This window comes from Nematostella vectensis, chromosome 2, assembly GCF_932526225.1.
Source record: "Nematostella vectensis chromosome 2, jaNemVect1.1, whole genome shotgun sequence".
Taxonomy (NCBI): domain Eukaryota; kingdom Metazoa; phylum Cnidaria; class Anthozoa; order Actiniaria; family Edwardsiidae; genus Nematostella; species Nematostella vectensis.
The window spans coordinates 14,659,750-14,677,410 of NC_064035.1; the positions used below are offsets into that span (position 1 = coordinate 14,659,750).

Consider the following 17,661-nt stretch of genomic DNA (forward strand, 5'->3'; position numbering starts at 1 on the left):
ATGACACAATGCCACAGGGAGACCGGAGCGCATGCGTGCGCAAATACAGCTGATGGTAGAGGAATTGTGTTACAATCAAAGAAGCTATAGGTGGCTGTTTACTATAACGGGATAAGCCAACATGGGCACAAGGCTTTGTCCTGTTGCTATAGATGTAGTTTATGTCCTTGTTATACTATTGGTGTAGTTATTACACAATGCGTAGGCCATCCAGTGTGTTCGTATTCAAAGCCACATGTGTATTGTTGGTGTTCGTTGTTTTTGGCCAAGTTTCCCTATTTTTCCTTTGCCGGTGTGGACAGGCACTTGAGGAAGAAAGGGTACGGAGGACAGCTAAAGATTTTGAACCGGTAACACTATGCCATTCTTCTGGGGACGTGGCGCTATTAACTGCCGAAGTACTACGGCTGAAGAAAGAGCTGAGAGAATTGAAGAATCATAACAAAGTCCAAAACAGTATCAATAGAAGACTAGAGGCAAGAAATAAAAAATTGTTGATACAATTAGCGGGATATCATCATGCCCAGAAGGCGACCATAACACAAGAAACGCCGACAAAAAGGGACCAATTTGAAGCACAGGAGTTTCTTAAAGATGGACCATTATACTCCGAGTTCGAGACGCAACCATTCGATAGCCTGACCTACAATGCGATATACCTATTTTCTGGAGGAATATCAGGTAACCCAGCAGAGCGACCTCTACCGCGTGCTCCAAAAGGCAAGGACTACCACCAGCTGTTGCGTTTTGCAGTCAGGAGTATAAATGACGAGTTCGAGCACCAGGAAATCCCAACAATGGATCTTGATTTATATGATGGCATCATGAGGGACCATAGGCTCAAGGGGTCAGAGTATGACCTGTATTTCAGAACCCCTATGCTCAATGTCTATCAGCGGGTCAGAGCTGTGAGAAAACTTCAACCACTGCAGCTAGTAGGGAATGTCGAGACTATAGATACTAATCATGACATTATCAACATCATTCTACCACTATCTGGACGCCTGGACAAATTCAAAATATTTATGGAGAACTTTGTAGGAGTGTGTGTGCAATGGGATAAGCGAGTATTTCTCACAGTTGTGTTCTTTGGAGAGGAAGGAAGAAGTGAGATCAAATCTTTGCTGGTGGACTTATCGAAAACCCATAACTTCACTGATTACAAAGTGATCACCCTGGATGTGCCATTCTCCCGGGGTCTGGGCCTCCAGAAAGGTGTTCTGGACTGGGATAAAGGCAATGTTCTCATGCTGTTTTGTGATGTGGACGTATATTTCACACCAGAGTTTTTAGAGAAGTGCAGATTCTACACAAGTCCTGGACACCAAGTGTACTATCCAATAGTGTTCAGTTTGTATAACCCTGAAGTAGTTTATGGTGGCTCTCCACCTCCAAGCAAAGAACAGTTCAAAGTAAACAGAGAGTCGGGTTACTGGAGGACTTATGGCTTTGGAATGGCTTGTCAGTATCGCAGTGATTTTTTAACGACGGGCGGCTTTGATCTGTCAATCAAAGGCTGGGGAATGGAGGATGTAAGATTATACCGCAAGTACCTTGCAAGTAATTTAACAGTCATCCGTGCTGTGGATAGAAACATTTTTCACATTTACCACCACAAGTATTGCAGCCGTGACCTATCTGGAAAGCAATACATCTCTTGTATTAACAGCAAGGTGAAGTCCGAGGGTTCACATACACAGTTAGGACTGCTGGCATTTGGAGGCAGGATATTTAGTAATACAGACCCAAATTGGATTGAACAATTACAGAAATCAGTAAAACAAGAGCCAAAGGTTGGCCAAAATGGTAATAAGACAAAGCATGAATCAAACTCTGAAATAACCACCAGAAACACCACTAATGAAATTAATGGCACTGAAAGCAATCTGCCAAAAAATCATGGAGAAGCCACTAAGGTGCATGAAAACAACATTCAGAAGTCTGAAATTAGAGATGAAACTATTCAAGTGTTTAGCACCAAGAATCCAATTGGCTTAAAAAACAAGGATGCCATTGAAAAAAATATTGGACTGCCAGTGGCTGCAGAGAAACACTCATTTCTAGAATCCAGGGAAGCCCCCAAAGAATGGGCTGAAGAGGTAAATAATTTAGAAAATGACATAGCGCAAACCTTAAAAAAAATAGAAGGATGATTACAATCACATGAAACATCAAAAAGAACAGATTATTGAAATTGTGATATTTAAATTATTCAAAACGTTTACAACTCTGTGTTGTATTTTTTTTGTGGGTGTCATTTTTGTTGTTGTTTTAAGGTGTCATTTTTTTTGTTTATGGGTGTCATTTTTGTTGTTGTTTGTGGGGAGGGAGAGGGGAGATAGCTATGTTTAAATTGCTAGCCTTGTCATGCAACAGCTAAACGACACAAGTAACAGAAGAAAGATCAACATTTTATTATGTGCCAGTTTGCACACTGTATGACAATCAAATTGGAATAATATTATTTACACATTTTTTATTTAATACTGGATTAGTGATGAACAGTATTATAACAATGTTGTATATAACTTCATTTTATGAAAATTCAATGTCCTATAATATATATCAAGATCAGAATGGATTTATACAATTTATATATGAAAATAATTTCTGTCTTCATTGCTTCTATATTTTGCCTTGGATATCAGATTAGGGTAGGCATGTATTTAATAGTAAATTTGGTGGAAATTAAAAAAGGAATTTCTTGTTATTTGAAGGGTTGTAAAAAATCCATGTACTGTAATATTAGAAAATATGTACATTTTCTGTTGTTGCCCTCTCTCCCCAAGGATTGAAATATTCTCCCCCTATAAAAATCTATGACATTGAAAAACAAACAATTAATTTTATTTATAGAAACCCTTAGCCTCCCCCACAATCATTTTTAGGCAAGGAGTTGTGTGACCTGCCTACAAACGCCTGCAGGGGAAGCTTTGAAGGAACTCATCTCTCTACTGAAAAAGTTTCAAATGAGCTCCCATGTTCTCAGAAGCCTCTCCCCTCAGGTGCACATTGCAAACACGAACCAATTGCTATAATAAAAGCGGCTGCTAGTGGGATTCAGATGCCTTCAACTGGATCATACAACCAAAAGGACATAGTATAACACTGGTGGCTAGAAAAAAAAGCCTGGCTAAAGGATGGGGCAGTAAGTGATGGCTTGTATAACATTATGTTTAATGGATGGAAGGGGGGGGGGGGGGTTTGGATGGAAGGGGGGGGGTTAGCAGTCACCTGTATTATGTTTTGTCTATGGGTGAGTAAATTGTTGCCTGCTTTATGGGGGAGTAAGAGGTGAGACTATTTTAAGAAGAGCAGCCTGTACTGAATCTGTTACTCCTGGAAATTTACCAATCGCAGTCAGCACATCATTCCCACCTTGTCTGTTAGATAAAATAAATTGCAGTGAGTATGTAGAAAAGACTCCATTTACCAGATAGCAACTAAATGAAAATCATAGAAAATATTATTCTCCTATAAAGTTTTGAAGAACCACTGATACAGTAAATAGTTTTATAATCATTAATAACTGTGAAAATTCAATCAAACAGAGATGAGACTCAATGTGAGTTCCATCTCTCATAACCGTTTGAACATGTTCAAATTCAACATGAGTGTTTATGAGGGTTGTCACCATTTGATTGCATAAATGAAAGTTGATCAGACTATTTTAAGTCAGCAGTTTTCACAAATTTTACATGCAATTCCAGATTTGGTGATAATAATTCTAAAGTCAAATAGTAATTGCCAATTCCAATTTGTTTTACAAAATCTAAATAAATAATTTCTAACCCAAAAATGAGCTACTGTAGTTTTCCCCCCGAAAAGACACATGTTATCAATGTTTGTATGATACAATGGCAGTGCAATGGTTTACCTGGACAGCATGTCCACTGTTTGACTTGTCTGTTGACCAAGTAGGTAGATCACAGTCCGCAAGCCATGGCACCGAATGACTTCATTACCTGACTATTGAAACAAAGACCAAAATAGAAGCAAACCAGAACTTCACAATAATAAGAAAAAAATTGACGAGTTACACTAGTCTTCTACAGTATCATCAATGCTTTATTTTGACTGGTTGACCTACTTACAGATAGACTCATAATGGTCTATCAGAAGATAAAAGTGTCAGATTTGAAAGCCATGGCAAATGACCAGACCAGACAGAGTTTTTGGCTTACACAAATACTATACTTTTGTGATTACACTAAAACTTCAATTAAATTGGCTATTGACTTATGAGGGCTAGAGAAAGTATTGTGTTACATAGTGTTAGTGATGTATACTGTACATACCATAAGATGGACTTTGATAATATCAGGAAGACACTTGATCTGAGAGGAAAAACACAGTCAACATCACCAAGCTTGAATCATCACCATCACTTCCAACACAATCATAATTTGACAATAATTATCGTCATTATTATCATCAGGTCATGTAAACATACACTACCCACAACCATTTTGTTCTAAACTTAGAGTAATCAAGGTGACTCGTTAAAAGCTGCCTCACCAATATCGATGAATTCTGGTGAAACTGTGCAAAGTTAGCCAGAGCCCTTGATACATGAGTCTGAAAAAAGGAAGGATAACAGTGAGTTACTATGGTTACACTGTTTTGGGCAAATCCATAGATTCAGAAATAATTTGGGTACAAAGGAATTTCCATGATGATTTTGCTGCAAAGTCTAGTGTGTAATGATGGGTATCTCAGCTATCTCTTTTAGAGCAGGGATGTGTGTTTAATGCTCACTTCCATTTTTCCCTTTAAAGAATGCCAATCACGCTGTCATTTGGCGCTTCTACACAATACCTAATCACACAAAACATCCATTTCCATTGGCATATTCAAGCAAGTGACTGAGATGCTTTCAATGAAATATAGGTAATAACAGGGCTTCTGGTCGGAAAACAACTAAAAATTATGCCGGATTCTTTGCTAAATTACGCGGGAAATCAATCATTATGCACTAAATTATGTGTGATTTTGCAATACATTTTTCTTTAAAAATCAAAATTTTGCAGGATTCTTTACTAAATTAAGTGCTAAATTGCACGGAATATCAACTGCTACGCCCAAACTACATTATTTTGTACTGAAGGAAAGCACAAAATAACTTAAAAAGGTTTATTTTTTGCACGAAAATATTTTAGGCGAGTTTCATTGGATCCTAGCCACCAGCCAATTAAAAAAGGTATTTTATTATTAGTCCTAGGCCTTCGCGGTTAAGCAAAGAACGGCTAGTCATTTTATTAGTTTTCGAAATTCAGTTCGAAATATCGCACTCTTACGAAGAATATCTGTCTTTTTTTACGAGAAATAGAGGTAAGAACCCTTAAAGAACACATCAGCTGTGCACTTTAATGTTTTGTCTTTCAAAATTTAGCCAAATTACGCCGGATTATGCGGAAATTTGTGGATTACGCGGAGAAAGCCAAATTTCGCGCTTCCGAACAAGCGCGTAATTCCAGAAGCCCTGCAATAAAGTATTAAACTTCAATTGTGGGTGGTTATTTTAAAGTTTCTTGCAAATAAGGCGATGGATTTTCAATCGTAAACAATAACAAAGGAGTTGTCAATTTACATTTTTTTAACAGGGTCATGCAGGGGCTTCCACTTAGCTATCTGGTCCATTGGATCACTTTGGGTTACTGACCTGAACGTCCTTGTGCTTGGAATGCGACGATGTCACCTGACACATTGCCTCCAGACAATCCCTCAGTGACATCTGAGACAAGCAATTGCATGGGGCATTTTACTGTCTTGTTTTTGATATGTACTGTACCTAAAATCTCTGTTTTGCATAAAAAAGGGAACAATATTTTACCTGGTCCTGTTCGCCCATAGCAAGGTTTGCAATAAGTGAAGCACCATTTACAAGAACCTAAAAAAAAAACAAGGAAAAATAATTTGTCATAAAAGGAAAAAGATAGTGTAGTTGTAATGCCAGGTGATTTTTTCATATGTTTCAAAAGTATAAGACGTCATTAGCAGAGTTGGTAGCAGCAGCAAAGTGTTTTTTTTTTTGTATGCAGATAATTACCTGAAGATTTTTTGGACCCCTTCTTAGAGATTCAACAAGACATCTGCCAGCAGAAAAGTCCTCCTGGAGTACAAACAATGAATTTTCTCAAATGCATCATGAATGTTTTTTTTTATACTCCCAAGTACATTTTGTTTGAGCAACACAAGATTTTTTAGTTTAATTTCCTTTAAAATTTTTTAATTGTTCTCTTATTTGACCCAAAGGCAAGTGGGCTAAAACAGAAAGCTTGCTCCATTTTGGAACACTCATTCATTTAAAACAGAAAAGCATTTTGCGGTCACTTCTCTTTGACAATACCAGAATACCAAATGCAAGATAAAAGCTGATCCAAAATCTCAGGAAACAGAAGGAAAGTCGCAGCCCCCTCTCTAATTCCAAGCCTTGAATCAACGTTATGATTATGATGGTTTTTCACTATGATTCCTACCTGAACTATTCGGTGTCTCTGAAAGTCAGTTCCCATGGACATCTGAGATAGAATCCTTAGGGCTATCTCCTGGATCTAGGAATCATTCAAAGCTGTGAGAACTACAGCCACAATGCTAATACAGGCCATACAGATTTACCCTTTTTTTCTAGAAATGCATACCTTTTCATCATTTGCTTTTGTCAATGCCAATATTCGAGGAAGGGCATTTCGGTCATTCTAGAAAATAAACAGAACACTTGCTTGCAACAAAGAGCAAAATGCATACAAATATTTAAGAGTAAATCGGAGTGGACTGGATAAAAAAGGTTTACCCTCCTATTCTCATCTCACTTCCTTATTGATTTATCTAACAACAGAGTATTTACCTCAATTTGGGGTGCCATATTTATTTACCTTTAAAGGGTTAAGGGTGTTTAGTATGTTTATTGTCTCAATTGAGAAAGTTTAGGACTTACCTCAATCAAGGGTGCAAGATTACCATGGTGCTCTACTATATGACTGAGGGTCATCATGGCAAGCAAGGCAATAGCTTCCTTCATGGCACACAGGGACAACACAGGGTACAGGGCACCATCTGCTAGAGCTAGAGGTAATGACAAAGTGTTAGGGTACACTGGGACAACACAGGGTACAGGGCACCATCTGCTAGAGGTAGAGGTAAACAACAGTGTTAGGGTACACTGGGACAATACAGGGCACCATCTGCTAGAGCTAGAGGTAATGACAACAGTGTCAGGGTACACTGGGACAACACAGGGTACAGGACACCATCTGCTAGAACTAGAGGTATTAACAACAGTGTTATGGTACACTGGGACAACACAGGGTACAGGGCACCATCTGCTAGAGCTAGAGGTAATAACAACAGTGTTAGGGTACACTGGGATAACACAGGGTACAGGGTACCATCTGCTAGAGCTAGAGGTATTAACAACAGTGTTAGGGTACACTGGGACAACACAGGGCACCATCTGCTAGAGCTAGAGGTAATAACAACAGTGTTAGGGTACACTGGGACAACACAGGGCACCATCTGCTAGAGCTAGAGGTAATAACAACAGTGTTAGGGTACACTGGGACAACACAGGGTACAGGGCACCATCTGCTAGAGCTAGAGGTAATAACAGCAGTGTTAGCGTACACTGGGACAATACAGGGCACCATCTGCTAGAGCTAGAGGTAAACAACAGTGTTAGGGTACACTGGGACAATACAGGGTACAGGGCACCATCTGCTAGAGCTAGAGGTAAACAACAGTGTTAGGGTACACTGGGACAACACAGGGTACAGGGCACTATCTGCTAGAGCTAGAGGTAATAACAACAGTGTTAGGGTACACTGGGACAACACAGGGTACAGGGCACCATCTGCTAGAGCTAGAGGTAATAACAACAGTGTTAGGGTACACTGGGACAACACAGGGTACAGGGCACCATCTGCTAGAGCTAGAGGTAATAACAACAGTGTTAGGGTACACTGGGACAACACAGGGTACAGGGCACCATCTGCTAGAGCTAGAGGTATTAACAACAGTGTTAGGGTGCACTGGGACAACACAGGGTACAGGGTACCATCTGCTAGAGCTAGAGGTATTAACAACAGTGTTAGGGTACACTGGGACAATACAGGGCACCATCTGCTAGAGCTAGAGGTAATGACAACAGTGTCAGGGTACACTGGGACAATACAGGGTACAGGACACCATCTGCTAGAACTAGAGGTATTAACAACAGTGTTAGGGTACACTGGGACAACACAGGGCACAGGGCACCATCTGCTAGAGCTAGAGGTATTAACAACAGTGTTAGGGTGCACTGGGACAACACAGGGTACAGGGTACCATCTGCTAGAGCTAGAGGTATTAACAACAGTGTTAGGGTACACTGGGACAATACAGGGCACAGGACACCATCTGCTAGAGCTAGAGGTATTAACAACAGTGTTAGGGTACACTGGGACAACACAGGGTACAGGGCACCTTCTGCTAGAGGTAGAGGTAAACAACAGTGTTAGGGTACACTGGGACAACACAGGGCACCATCTGCTAGAGCTAGAGGTAATGACAACAGTGTCAGGGTACACTGGGACAATACAGGGTACAGGACACCATCTGCTAGAGCTAGAGGTATTAACAACAGTGTTAGGGTACACTGGGACAATACAGGGTACAGGACACCATCTGCTAGAACTAGAGGTTTTAACAACAGTGTTAGGGTACACTGGGACAACACAGGGTACAGGGCACCATCTGCTAGAGCTAGAGGTAATAACAACAGTGTTAGGGTACACTGGGACAATACAGGGTACAGAACACCATCTGCTAGAGCTAGAGGTATTAACAACAGTGTTAGGGTGCACTGGGACAACACAGGGTACAGGGCACCATCTGCTAGAGCTAGAGGTAATAACAACAGTGTTAGGGTACACTGGGACAATACAGGGTACAGGGCACCATCTGCTAGAGCTAGAGGTAATAACAACAGTGTTAGGGTACACTGGGACAACACAGGGTACAGGGCACCATCTGCTAGAGGTAATAACAACAGTGTTAGGGTACACTGGGACAATACAGGGTACAGGGCACCATCTGCTAGAGCTAGAGGTAATAACAACAGTGTTAGGGTACACTGGGACAACACAGGGCACCATCTGCTAGAGCTAGAGGTAATAACAACAGTGTTACGGTACACTGGGACAATACAGGGTACAGGGCACCATCTGCTAGAGCTAGAGGTAATAACAAAGTGTTAGGGTACACAGGGACAATACAGGGTACATGGCACCATCTGCTAGAGCTAGAGGTAATAACAACAGTGTTAGGGTACACTGGGACAACACAGGGTACAGGGCACCATCTGCTAGAGCTAGAGGTAATAACAACAGTGTTAGGGTACACTGGGACAACACAGGGTACAGGGCACCATCTGCTAGAGCTAGAGGTAATAACAACAGTGTTAGGGTACACTGGGACAACACAGGGTACAGGGCACCATCTGCTAGAGCTAGAGGTATTAACAACAGTGTTAGGGTACACTGGGACAACACAGGGTACAGGGCACCATCTGCTAGAGCTAGAGGTAATAACAACAGTGTTAGGGTACACTGGGACAACACAGGGTACAGGGCACCATCTGCTAGAGCTAGAGGTAATAACAACAGTGTTAGGGTACACTGGGACAACACAGGGCACAGGGCACCATCTGCTAGAGCTAGAGGTAATAACAACAGTGTTAGGATACACTGGGACAATACAGGGTACCATCTGCTAGAGCTAGAGGTAAACAACAGTGTTAGGGTACACTGGGACAACAAAGGGTACAGGGTACCATCTGCTAGAGCTAGAGGTAAACAACAGTGTTGGGGTACACTGGGACAACACAGGGTACAGGGTGCCATCTGCTAGAGTCGGGGTGAAGGTAAGAACAACACTTGTATCTCTTTTAAGTTTCTTCAAGCCATTATGTGTATTCTTTTTAAATAATTACGTCCAATCAACCAGAAATTGTGAGTATTGGGGCAAAAAACAAAGCAGTTTGCTGCTTTGTAAGCATTGGCCCTTGGAATACCTTGAGCTTTCAACTCTTCAGACTTGCAGAAGATCATAAGGGCACTAATGCCATTAATTAGGGTTTGTTCTTGGCTCTCACTGGCAGACGACAAAATACTGAAACATAAACAGACACACAATTTCCTAAATGCGTGCTGCTACTGTATTACTTTCACCAACCTTTACCTAGATAAATTTGGTAGTAAGCTGGTGCTTAGGGAAAACCCAAGAAGTGTTGTAAATGCCTATATTTTTAATTGCCTATGTGCTTCAAGTTTTTGTGCCAAGGGTGTGTATTTTAAACTCAGATTGGCTAATGAAATTATTCAGTTTGGCTTTTGTGCCTTTACCCTTAAGGATTATTGTCAGAGAAGCTGCCTCTTTAACATTGGGTTGGGGACACATAAGCTAGCATTTTATGGTACTTTATGGTTATATTATCTGATAAGTATATCCTTACATACCTGCAAAGAGCTTTGATTGCCCCACATTTTGCCAGCATAGGGTGGAGAGGGTCATGTGTAGAGAGGATTCTTAACCCTTCAGATACCCAGAGCTATAGTGAGTCAAAGGAAAGGCAAGGAATCAATGTAAAATTACTTAATCTACCCATTTTTCTTTTTTTTATTTGTGAAAACACTGGTTGTGTATTTTTGCTATAGACATTTAATCATTTTTACCTTCTCTTCTTACCCATTTTTCTCTTTTTTATTTGTGAAAACACTGGTTGTGTATTTTTGCTATAGACATTTAATCATAATTCACCTTCTCCCCTAGCTAAATTATTATCATACCTACAGCATTGTTGGACCATGTACATAGGGGGTAACTGTACAAACCTTGACATCATCATGGCTACTCTGACTCAGAAAAATCATGGTCTGCACACCACCCATCTCAATAACCTGGGAAGCAGAGAGCTCAAACTATACAAACAGTCATTTAATTAAAAAGTTCAGAATCCAGCTAGGGTAATTTTTTTTAAGTGAATTATGAATCAGTAGTATGTGACTGGAATTTAGTTTGAGGCTGAACTCATCAATGTATAGTAAACTAAATATGAAGGGAAAAGCCAGAAAAATATTTTCTCATATTTCTCTGTTTCCTCTGTAATGTGTGTGTGTGGGGGGGAGCTATTAATAATACTTTTATGGGTGGGCGACTGGCCCCCGGCACCCCCCTGACACTGGCAAGGGGTAGCCACCCCTGCTTCCCTTGTTTATCTCTTATCTTCAGACAGTGTATCAATATTTGTTACCTTTTTAAGTTGTGCCGGCTCCTTGCACATTTCTGTCAGACCCTGGGCAGCCTCTAGTTTAAAGGACTAAAGCAGATACAATACCACTTTATATTAATGAAAAATTAATAATAGTTGATAATGATAAAAGTTTGAATTACTGACCATTTGCAGTGACCTTGACTTGGTTATGAGTGATGTCACTGGTAGGCAGTAATCACAGATCCTTTCAGGGTCCTCAAACCCCATTTGAGGTAGGGGAACCTTAAAAGATAAACACAGGATACGACAATTATAATGTCAGATGTGTATTCTGTATTAACATGTTCTTTCTGGCTTGGAGAGTCATATTGACTAACACTGTGAGAGTGTTTCTCTGAGGTTCCTAGAAAAAGAAGAAGAGAAGCCAGTGACATTTTTTGAGTGACTAGAAAGACTTCAGACAAGTGGTAGAAAAAGTAGGGGGTCTGCTTGGGCAAGGTGCAATAAAAAAATCAACACCACTAGGTTAAGGTGGTATGTCTTACACCTCTGTGAAACAAAGCAGTAGAATGAAAAAAAGCCAAGCCACTTACTGTGTAAAAAAGCAGCCTACCCTTAAGTCAGAATTTGTTGCACTTCAAAGTCTCTTTGATCAAGAAAGTAAATCAAAGGCTCTCTGAGCCAACTTGGGAATGCAAATGTATTTTCCTAGTTATGTTCTTGTCTGCATAAAAGATATACAGGATATGAACAAAGCATGAACACATCCAAGATGCTGAGAGTACACAAAAATGTCCTTATACCTTTTCGATGTCATGACACACCAAGAACAGTATAATTAATTATTATCATAAAAAGTAAAAAAAAAATTAGCCCCCTCAGTGGGAATCGAACCCGGGAAGCTGAAGTCATAGACCAGTGCTCGCACCGCTAGACTAACGTGCCCTTACCGAGTTGACCAGTAACTAAAATTATTTTTATTATTATTGGTATTGTAATGATCGAAAAGCTTTTTGCAAGCATATCAAATTTCAGCATATTCTTTCCGGAAACAAAATAAAATACCCGCAATAATTGATCACATTACTGTCATACAATGTGTTTTATGCTATTAACATTCTATAGAAAAGCGCAAAATCGTTATTCGATGAAGAAGCGGGTCATATGTTTGTTCGAGTTTTGTTTGATATTTTGTTTAGTTGAATTGTGAAAAAGTAACTCTTCTATTTTGTCCTTCGAACAGAGGCTTTTTTTCTTATTACCCTGTGACCAGAGACCCAGAACCTTTACCTTATGTTTCTCGGACCTAAAAATTGCAGTTTTACTATACGCTCTTTCAGCACAAATTCAAACAAACAACGCAAACACCCAGAGATGCAAATCGGCAAGTACTGAAAGAAAGAGAATTAAAAGCTTTGCTAGCAGTTTACTTGAATTGGACTGAACCGTAGAAGATCGATTGACGACGGTGACGAAGGAGCATGCGCAGGCTCAACCCACATGGAAGACTTTTCTGAAAATACTAGCTTATATATATTTTACGCCAAACAAACAAATGACTGTAGCGGTCACAGGGTGATGCCAAAGCCATTTTATAGTACTAAGCTTTAACCGGAAGTTGAACACCGGAAGTTTACAGGACGACCTAAGGATTGCTGTGTTGCAAAAGCACAGAAAGACCATAAAAAGTTTACGGATTAGTGATCCAATGATGGAGTGACATCGGAGTCCCTACAATAACTCGTACATGCTTCGCATTCCCGAGTTAAACAGATGCTTTGATATTTTGTCAGCTGCTAATTCATTGGAAAATTTTTCTTGGAAATTCTAGGTTGCAATACCATCATATCAGCTAGGCTATCAGTTGCCAAACACATAAGTATAGGTAGTTGCTTAGTAATAGGTTGCCTAGAAAGTAAATACTATTTTGAAATGCTATACCTTTTCATTACAGCATTTGTTGCAGAGCACACGACCACATTGCCTGCAATGGTGCTTGCGGCGGATTTGTGTAAACTTTTGTGAACAAAGAGGGCAAACATGGGCTTCATCGTCAGACATCCACCTGAAAAAGGCAGAAAACACTGCCTGCTTAGAAACTTTACCATCATGATCAAAGCCGTAGCTAGAGCATGGGGAAAGGCACCCCTGGTAGAGCAGCAAAACATTTTTCTGTCAAATTCATACTCAAAAAATGACTTCTTCATTAATTTTGCACCAGGTTATCCTCTCCTAAATATAATCCTACAGAGCACTCCCATCCAAATGAATTGATTTAAAGCATCTCAGAGTGTTCCTCTTAAGTTTCTCTTTTTTGAACCCTTTCTTAACTCTTTCTTAAAAAATCAATAACAAAGTAAGGCATATGAAGTATAAACACATAGGATGCCTTGTAGCTTTAAATTCCTGACTCAAAATCTGACTCAAAACTACTGGCAATTATAATTGCTCTTAGTCAATTTATTCATCCAGGAACATGGACAGGGAAAATGGAGGTTTCTTTTTTGAAAGTTTGGGTGAGAGGTAAAACCTCTCAGGGAAAGCAGACCCGTACCAAGATGTTTTTATTTTATTTATTTTTTTTTGGGGGGGGGGGGGGTTGTGTTTGGTGGGCATTTAGAAACCATTTTTTATTAGATAATGTAAATGGTGTGTTTGTATAGATAGGAGAGACCTGCCTATTTATGATTCACAGCACCCAAACAATGTTTTGCAAGCAAATGGACATGAATTGTCCCCATTCTCACAAATGTACTGTCAAAAGTCATGTCAGTTACTGGTTTGAGACTCTTTTTCTTCAGTAGCAAGCAATTTTATGTATAAGTATGTGGCAAGCTGCATCGCAAAATATGCGAAAACGAATATAAATAATAAATATGATTTTTTTTTCATTTATCAAAAAATCTGTTATCTTCATAGTCATTGGCACAAATGAACTCACTGAGGTACTATTTGTCATCTTTGTTTATCGAGGGTACTGCCTTTGAAAGATAAAGGCTTGTTTCAGATGACTTGTTGTTTTAAATGCCAGGTAGTCGCCTTAAGTTTGCATCCCAAAGGGTTAGGGGAATTTGACTGCAATTTTGTCCCAAGGGGATGGGGGCTTTTTCTTTGTTCTGTTCAGGTTCAAAGTCTAATCCCCCACACTTCCCCGCACTAAGGTGCAGGATTGCGGATTATCAAAATATCATGACTGTTTATCATTCATTTGATAATTGATAATTTGATATTTCAGTGATTTTTGGGTGATAATAGTATGATATTGTCTTGAAAAAATTATAAGTGAAATATCAATGTGAAATATCAAAATGTCATTATCAATTGGATTATCATGGTAGTTGGCCCCCCCAAAAAGGAATCTCAAATCTCAAATTATCATTCTCATTAATAAGAGAAGCAGGTAGATTGAAAAATCTAAATATCACTATCAATAAATAGAAATTAGCAGGATAAAGTGATATTCCAAAATAGCAAGTTATCATGGTATCAATATCATATCATTTTAGCATGATATATCATGATGATAACATCATTCTTTGTTTTACTTGACCAACAACACACTAAGATTGATAGTATGATATATCATGATAATATCATTTTTTTTGTTTTACTTGATCAACAACACACTAAGATTGATAGTATGATATATCATGATAATATAATTTTTTTGTTTTACTTGACCAACGGCACACTAAGATTGATAGTACGATATATTATGATAATATCATTTTTTGTGTTTACGTGACAAACGGCAAACTAAAAGTGATAAATTGGAAAACGTATCTTTTTTATTTCGGCGATTTTCGTGTGCATTGGATAATAATAAAAAGCTTCATCCTGGTAGTGCTTTTTTTTTAAACTTTATGGTTCACATCATTTTTCGCCTTTTTAGCTCTTTCTCAAGATCTCTGTTGAAGCTGTTGTTGACAAACCAAAATAAAATGTTACGCTTGTATTGGGTCATTTTTCTAGTGACCTCGAAGTAATTATTCAGACGACGAAAGCCCTGTTCGCACAACTCAGTGTTGACACCTCGAATCTTGGAAATTTTTTGTCCGTACCATGGCAGTTATGATACTTTAGTTCAATAAGACATTTCCCATAAGGGCATAAGAATTTATGGATTGTTTACACATTTTTTTTTTATTCCCTGGGGAAGAATAATGTGTGAACACTTATTTCAACAGTTTATCCGAAGAATAAATAGCTTTTCTTATACTTACATAGGTTCGTTCTATTCATCACCAGTCAGATTTGTATAATAGTAATATTTATTTTAGAATGTTTTCATTTATATATATATATATATATTATTAGCTTCGTTCTACTTATGCTTTTTTAAGACTTGACACTCAAATAAGAAAAAAAATGTTACTATCATTAAATATTCTGATAATATCATGATATATCACTATATCATGGCCTTAGGAGAAATTGTGCCACATTAAATATTCTGATAATATTATGATTTATCACTATATCATGGGCCTTGGAAGAAATTGTACCTCATTAAATATTCTGATAATATCATGATATATCACTATATCATGGGCCTTGGAAGAAATTGTGCCTCATTAAATATTCTGATAATATCATGATATATCACTATATCATGGGCCTTGGAAGAAATTGTGCCTCATTTAATATTCTGATAATATCATGATATATCATTATATCATGGGCCTTGGAAAAACATTTACCTAATTAAATATTCTGATAATATCATGATATATCACTATATCATTGGACTTGGAAGAAAATTTACCTAATTAAATATTCTGATAATATCATTGATATATCACTATATCATGGGCCTTGGAAGAAATTGTGCCTCATTAAATATTCTGATAATATTATGAGACATCACTATATCATGGGCCTTAGAAGAAAATGTGCCTCATTAAATATTCTGATAATATCATGATATATCACTATATCATGAGCCTTGGAAGAAATTGTGGCTCATTAAATATTCTGATAATATCATGATATATCACTATATCATGGGCCTTGGAAGAAAATGTGCCTCATTAAATATTCTGATGATATCATTTTATATCACTATATCTTGGGCCTTGGAAGAAATTGTGCCTCATTAAATATTCTGATAATATCATGAAACACAAATGCTTATATGATAAAAACCCTTTGAAGAATATCAAAATATCAACCCCTATCAGACTCTTGATAAATCATGATATTTAGGGCATTTAATACAAGAAACATGTAAGAACTATCATGATATATCACATTTAATGATTAGTCTTGATAATAGTGATATACGCAGTTCTGCACTTCTCTCCTTCCCCGGGACCATGGGGATGGGGGTTTCAATTGACTAGTGCATAAGTGAGAAATCATGATTTTACTTCCTCGAGAAAACATGGAGAAACTTAAACAGGTATGCAATAACCCATATTCAAGGTTTAGCCAAGAAAGTGTGTTTTTTTTTTTTTTTTTTTTTTGGGGGGGGGGGATACCGCGTAGGGATAGAGGTAAAGCCTAGTACACAACCTTTGCGCGGTAGAGTTGTGCCAACAAAAAAAACTTCTTAATTGTACCTCATAATCTACATGAGTGCAAGCTCGTATGCAATCAGAAACACCCAGATTACCTTGGTTTGACCAGCAGGAACGGCGTTGAGGAGAACACATTGGCCGGCCCTTCTGTAGTAGCGGGAAAAACATCGTTATCTTCAAGTCGGATACGATTAGATATGCGCGCCATCTTGGATTCACAATCGTCTTACCACAGGGAGCCCGAAAGAATGATGTTAAAACACAGGCTACCCGTAGACACTTTCTTCATATGGGGGAGGAGGAAGCATTGTCACACCAGTTTACTTCTGGAGGGCCGACGGAAACCTCAACCGTTAAAATAGAATCTAATATATAGATTTAGGCACTGCCTAAAAGCGGAGCCAGCATTGAAAGAATGTTTTTTAATGAGATTAAAAAAACAATTTTTACTGCCATGTTATTATGAATTGTATTGGCCCCTCCAAATGGATCAAGCAAGCACTAATTCAATAATATTAAATATGCAGTATAAAAGTAGTAATCCTGGTGTAAAAAAAGGCTGTCAAAGTTCAAGATGCCTTAGTTGATGACAATGTTTTTCAAGAGTCTAATGGTCAATTCTTATTTGTTCCACTATGCAATTTTTTTATCAAAACAGAATAACAATCTTTGACCTTGTAAAGAATATATTAAGGATGTAACAGCATTTCAAAGATTTATATGCCATTCTGTAGTTTCCATGTACTGCAACTGATTATTCAGAAGAATGTGTTGAAATTAATACACATTTCTTTTAGTGATACTCCATCACCAAAGAAATTAAAATCGACAAATATATCTCAGTCATGCATTACATATTGGTGAACCCACCCTTTAGCATGGTGGCCTGCTGTT

The 17,661-nt window shown here is 38.5% G+C and overlaps 2 protein-coding genes across 5 annotated transcripts; one reads left to right on the forward strand and one right to left on the reverse strand.

The window, feature by feature from the left end:
* Positions 1-23: 23 nt before the first annotated feature.
* On the forward strand, positions 24-2,710 carry LOC5521813 (chondroitin sulfate N-acetylgalactosaminyltransferase 2). Its single transcript, XM_001641449.3, has one exon. The coding sequence runs from the start codon at positions 162-164 to the stop codon at positions 2,151-2,153; it is 1,992 nt and encodes a 663-aa protein (XP_001641499.2). The 5' UTR covers positions 24-161; the 3' UTR covers positions 2,154-2,710.
* On the reverse strand, positions 2,391-17,027 carry LOC5521723 (vacuolar protein 8). 4 transcript variants are annotated; one of them, XM_001641545.3, is made up of 17 exons: positions 16,863-17,025; positions 13,190-13,313; positions 11,432-11,530; positions 11,288-11,353; positions 10,869-10,934; positions 10,494-10,585; positions 10,049-10,146; positions 6,938-7,065; positions 6,642-6,698; positions 6,480-6,554; positions 6,050-6,112; positions 5,834-5,890; positions 5,663-5,734; positions 4,519-4,578; positions 4,299-4,337; positions 3,878-3,969; positions 2,391-3,383 (listed from the first exon to the last, which is right to left on the reverse strand). In XM_001641545.3, exons 1-17 carry the CDS (start codon positions 16,973-16,975, stop codon positions 3,278-3,280), a joined length of 1,407 nt encoding a protein of 468 aa, XP_001641595.2. In that variant the 5' UTR covers positions 16,976-17,025; the 3' UTR covers positions 2,391-3,277. The 4 variants fall into 4 exon arrangements, with proteins under 4 accessions (XP_001641595.2, XP_048579493.1, XP_048579492.1 ...); XM_048723536.1 differs by lacking the exon at positions 13,190-13,313 and having other exon boundaries at positions 16,863-16,991; XM_048723535.1 differs by lacking the exons at positions 2,391-3,383; positions 3,878-3,969; positions 4,299-4,337; ... (5 more) ...; positions 6,642-6,698; positions 6,938-7,065 and adding an exon at positions 7,099-9,015 and having other exon boundaries at positions 16,863-17,027.
* Positions 17,028-17,661: the final 634 nt, after the last annotated feature.